This window comes from Arachis duranensis, chromosome 10, assembly GCF_000817695.3.
Source record: "Arachis duranensis cultivar V14167 chromosome 10, aradu.V14167.gnm2.J7QH, whole genome shotgun sequence".
Taxonomy (NCBI): domain Eukaryota; kingdom Viridiplantae; phylum Streptophyta; class Magnoliopsida; order Fabales; family Fabaceae; genus Arachis; species Arachis duranensis.
In genome coordinates, this window is record NC_029781.3 from 25,103,433 (window position 1) to 25,109,083 (window position 5,651).

General features: G+C 35.0%; 1 protein-coding gene across 1 annotated transcript; it reads right to left on the bottom strand.

Annotated features, from left to right (window-relative positions):
• Positions 1-1,680: 1,680 nt before the first annotated feature.
• On the bottom strand, positions 1,681-5,525 carry LOC107469685 (glycosylinositol phosphorylceramide mannosyl transferase 1). The gene is made up of 5 exons (XM_016089064.3): positions 4,949-5,525; positions 3,544-3,940; positions 3,025-3,188; positions 2,835-2,905; positions 1,681-2,282 (listed from the first exon to the last, which is right to left on the bottom strand). Exons 1-5 carry the CDS (start codon positions 5,149-5,151, stop codon positions 2,122-2,124), a joined length of 996 nt encoding a protein of 331 aa, XP_015944550.1. The 5' UTR covers positions 5,152-5,525; the 3' UTR covers positions 1,681-2,121.
• Between the last annotated feature and the right edge of the window lie 126 nt (positions 5,526-5,651).

Sequence of the window (5,651 nt, forward strand, 5' to 3'; positions counted from 1 at the left end):
GAAGATTGATTACATGTCATCTAATTATTTTTTAAGTTTTTTCATTTGTTTTTTAGAATTTTTTTTTAGTTTTTGAATCAAATCTTTATGTTTTTACTTTTTAGTGATATTTTAATAAGTAATCATAAATTTAGAGTTGTGTTAAAATAATTGTATTTTTAAATTAAAATCAAATAAATCAGGATAAAAATTAACACAAAAAGAAATTTAGAGGTACAAGGACAAGGCTAAAAGAGACTAGCCCAAGACCCAAATAGCCAAGCTAGGTGCCCAAACTCGGAGCCCGGCTCTAACGAGCGGCTCCCAACATTAAAGAAGTGGAGTCCGGTTCCTTTATGCATTAAGAGAAGAGAAAAAGGGGTCTAAGTCCGACTCCAAGACTTGGAGTCCGACTCCAAGTATGTTTTTTCACTTTACTCCCAACTCCACTCCAATTCTATGAAGTGGGCGCCCATCACAAGATTTGGAGCCCGGCTCCAAGTGAAATTGGTACTCCCAAGATTCCAAAAATTATCTCAGCGCCACTTTACCAAGCTAGACTCTAATGTATAACTAACTCTCAGCAAACTTCAATTTAATTCAAGATTTAAAATTTAAATAATTAAATAATAACAACCTCTTCAAAAAAAATAAAAATTTGGTTGTTTGGATTAGATTATATTAGATTTGAATTTGAATAAGTTGTTTTTTTTTTAAGATAACATTAGATTAGTTTTTAAATTTAAATTAGTTAAGAAATTAGATATAAATAAGTGAACAAGTTTCAGAAAGGAGAGATCTTCTACGAATCATACACTACCTCTCTATAATTTAGTAGTTTTCTTTTCTACAATGAGTAACTAATTTTTCATTGTTAAAAGTTATGGGTTCTGTTTTATTTTTATAGATTAATAATACAAATGTTTTTTTTTTTTATTTTGATTCATGTTTCTTTCCACTTTTAAGATTAAGTTTCGTTTTTCATCAATAATGATTAGAAGTATTGAGAGATATTTTATTTCTGTCTTAAATTCCGATATTAATATATTATTTCGAGAAATTTAATATCGAAATTAACTTGAAACCCATCTCATAATCTTCACTGATTTTAGAACTAATTCTTGAATATGTAACATTTAATTCACCTAAGAATAGTCTTTGATTATTGTATGGCTTAGAATCAAAACCGATTTTAACCTCTTCTCTTGATTGACTGACCAAGACATTAGCTATTAATTAAGTTTAGAGAAATTAAATTGACAAGAAATTAAAATTTAATTATAAATGATTTACTATAAATGATTCTTGGATGAATCAAAATTTTGAAAACAATTATTATTATACCTAAAAGATTTAACATGTCTGAAGCCTTTAACATTTCCTATCTTGATTTCTTTTCAATTCTTTAATCCCTCTCCTAATTATACCCTACAATCTTAATTGTTAATCTTTTATCCTATTCATCATGCTTCAAAAGTCAGGAATCAATTCCTCTTAGCAAAGTATGATTAATCTAATTAGAGATATAATTAGAAGTTGCTTGCTTTAATACATTAATTCTCGTGAGAACGATATCTACTCACTAGAATATTACTTGATACGATTTGGTGCACTTGCCAATTCACTTGCCAATAATCCGAGCATATCAATTTTGGCTAATCAGAAACCACACATGTGATAGGTATAAATCCGCTTCCTATGTTAGTTGTTATCAATCGAGACTTTATTTTGTTCATTTGTCTATGTTTCATCACACCTTTTATCCCATGACAAAAGAGGTACAGACAAAAGAAAGCGAGAGGAGGAGGGAGGGAAGGGTATGGAGTAAATTACACTCACCATCTCTGGGATTTGTCTTTAAATACAAAGATACACAAAAATAGGATGGAGTTTCTTGGATGAGGGTATAATATTAACTCTACAATCGAAATCTATATGATGAGACAAAAATAGACTCGGTAATCTTGTATTACAAGCCAATAATACAAGAAATCAAGCTAAGCAATGTTCTTAGTTTGCTCTCCCTGCTAAAATTCGATATTATACAGCTATTTAACTATCAAGAATCGGGTTACTCTACTAGCTAACTGTAAGACGGTGGAATAATTTCTAACATTCCAAGAAAATCGAAAATCCAGTAACTCACCAAAACCAGATGTTACGGCTATCAACAGCCTTCACTGAAGTAGATACCAAGGGCATCCGCCCATATACAGCAGTAAATCTATTGACACATTCTGTTCTTCTTACACTGTGCCCTCCCAAGCTGCTTATCCCGGTGGATCCAATCTCGAATATTTTACCTGTAACAACAGAATCATTTTATGTATATTGTTGTACTAACATTGTGATTCAAGCCTCTGAAACCAGATATCTATGACTGTATACATAACTTGAGCACTAGGAATTGCTTGACAACAATACGATAATAATTTTGACCTTCCCTGTCCTGGACTAATGATTTAAAAAGCATATATGGTGAAACACAATGCAAATTATCAAATTGTTCAAATGATTACTGAAAACAAGTATAAACAGTTGACATATGTTATGAACAGCAGACCTAGGCAGCAAAACCCCTGGGCGTGTGAATGAAATGACTAAAGTTATTTCTAGCAATTGATAAGGAACAAGCATACATTAGCATTTCTGTATTTATTTCGAAAAAGATTACATTCAATAGATCATTTAATTAGCCACAACCACAATCCAACAAGTGTCACATTTCAATTCAAGGCAAGCATATAGGAATTTATTTAGATAAAAAGCTAAATAAAGAGGGAGGTGGGACCATGCCATTCTAAACAAAAGCACTCAATTAAAGTTATGCAATCTGTTTCTGAAGCGCCAATTACCTTGGACCCATATTGGGGGTGCATCAGTGGCATTTGCAACGAGGAAAGACATTGCAATATCTTCACAGTTCCTGGTATATCAAGTGAACAATTCAGCAAATAAAAAACAAGCTGCAATTACATAGTTGGGAAGGTAAAGTTTTGATATATAGAAAAGCAGCGAGTGATCAGAGATAGTCAAGAGGAAAACCTATTATGAGTCACATATTCTCTAATTGATGCTGGCATCTCATTCGTGTAGACACTGAAATACTTTTTGTGGAAGAAAGCTGCCTTTGAAAGTACCATGCTATATGTACCTGTCCACCACACAGACCACCACCCCGCATATCTAAATTTAATGCCACCACTTTCCTGCAAGAACATCAATAACTTGAAATATTAGAATTGAAGATGGAGGTATGCCAAGGACTAAGCCTTGCAAGTTCGCATAATAGTTAATCTACTCTCCGCATTGGCATTCTCTTGAAGGTTGGATCAACACATCAAGATATTTAATTCCTCAATCTATATCAAATCACTCAGAACAAGAAACAATGGATTAAAAAATTCAAATCAGGAAGACTTGGCTTTTTTTTCCAAGGTAATTTTATCATATAATTTTTCAGATACTGGAAATTCAAATCTTAGGCACAAAATACGAAGATGAAAAGATATACCAGGGATGGTGAAAAACCAGTTGATAGAAATAAAAAAACTAAAAGCATACCGATGAATCCAACCAATGTGCCCGAGGTACAAACCCAACCATTGTATCTGGAGCACTTTGCCAAACATCAAATGCAAATTCCACTGAAGAGCAAGGAAATATGACATCATCATCAATAGAAAAGACAGCATCTGTCTCCAAATCCTTAATTACTTTAAATCTATTATTCAGACTATCTTCCTTGTTGATATCAATCTTCAATTTCACTTGTCGCCTATCTATAGACTTGGACTGTATTGCATGAAGAAGAAATTTTAAAAGATCATCTGAAGGAGGATCCGGTTCACTCCAAACTATATGTACCGATTCAAGTCGAGGGCAGGATGAATAATGTGCGATGGACTGCTTTAGGAGATCATATCTCTTCCATGTGTTCATTACAATAGAATATCCTTTTCTGTGGAGCATAAAATGAAATGAGTTTTCTGATTTTATAAGTGAAATACACTCAACATTCTTAGAGCGATTAAATCTAAAACGAAAAAAGATTTCCTTTAGCCACTCTTTTTTCCTGACGAAAAGAAATGAGAAGGAGGAAGACCTGATTTCTTAATTCTTATAGTCTTTATCCAGTTATTTACCAGGGTACTACACCAGAAAATAAGCAGATTCGACAATTTAATAAAAATGCTAAAATTTACAATTTGGAAGGTGCAATCAACATTCTCAGTTCAAAGATTGATGTTCAGTACCGTTGCACTAAACTTGAAGGCATGAATAAGGCTTATAATATAGAATACAGACCACCTAAACCCCAAACAAAGTTTGTTTATTTCTCTATCCTTCAGCCAGAAGGGTGTGAACTGTTATTACTTATTACTTAGAAAGCCCATCAAGGAGTGATGAATTAAAATTCACAGGCCAAAACAGCTAATAATTCTGAAGGTACCTAGTCTTGAACCCCAATGACAGTGAATACAATCTAATGAAAAATGCTAACATCGGAAACTCTTATTCATAAATATCAATGACCAAAATCCCCAAATACCAATAACAAGCCGTCTAAACACTAAAGAACCTTTCTCCTTATCCCCAACTTTCTCTACATGGAAATGAAAAGGCACAAAGAAAAAATAAATAAATAAATAAATAAACTAAATATTTTCAGTCAATTATAACTTCACTAAATTCCAAGTTCCAAGGCCAGGTATCAGCTACTAATTCTATTCCATTTAATCTCCCTCCATGCCAAAACAAGGAAGATTCGAATTAGATTCCAATCTCATCTAGATACTACTATTATTTAATCTTTTTCTTTCCCAATGTTTTACCTCCAACTTAACTATCACACTCGTCATTATTATTTTCCTTCTCTGAAAATAATAAGGAAACAATGGCAGAAAAACATGACAATGACGATTTGAGAGAGAGAGAGAGAGAGAGAGAGAGAGAGAGAGTAACTAACCCCGAAGCATGGGAGCGAGGAAGCGAAGGAGGGAGATCAGAGAACACGACGAAGGTGGAAATGGTGGTGGCGAGTACGATGAGCACCAAAGCAATACAACAGCAGAGGAGGAGGTTGATCCTGGCAGATTTGACGGCGGAAGCCGCCAACAACCGGAACCTCTGCTCCGGACGCCGCTTCAAGAACCAGCTCCCTCTCATCATTCAATGGAATCGCCGAACCCTACGAATCGACTCGGATCGGTCCGTTTCAGCAACGGCAACTCGGCGACGCGCCACCTTCCATGGTCGATTAGGTTTGCAGGAGAGGGACGAAGCTCCAACCACGCGCGGCACGTGCCTTATGGTGGAGCCGTTACAGGGGAGATGTTACGGTGCGGCGTGGATGCAGGGTAAAATAGGAAAAGTGGAAAAGAATAATGAAGAAAAATAAATGACGGAATGGATGAAGCGAGTTCGGTGTTAGTGTGTTTAAACTTTAATGTGAACTTGTTCTGTTCAGTTCTGTCCTGTCTATGATTCTTCGCGTTTTTGGATATTTGAGACTCTCTCTCGTCAGACGAAAGAGAAAGAAGAGAGTAAGAGACATGGATTCCGTTCTGTTACTTGGGCATGACGCGCCACGTGGTGGCTTCATCCATCGTTCAATTGGGTCGTAATATTGCAGCTGAAAAACGCGGCTCCCAAAACTTTCACCTATGGTT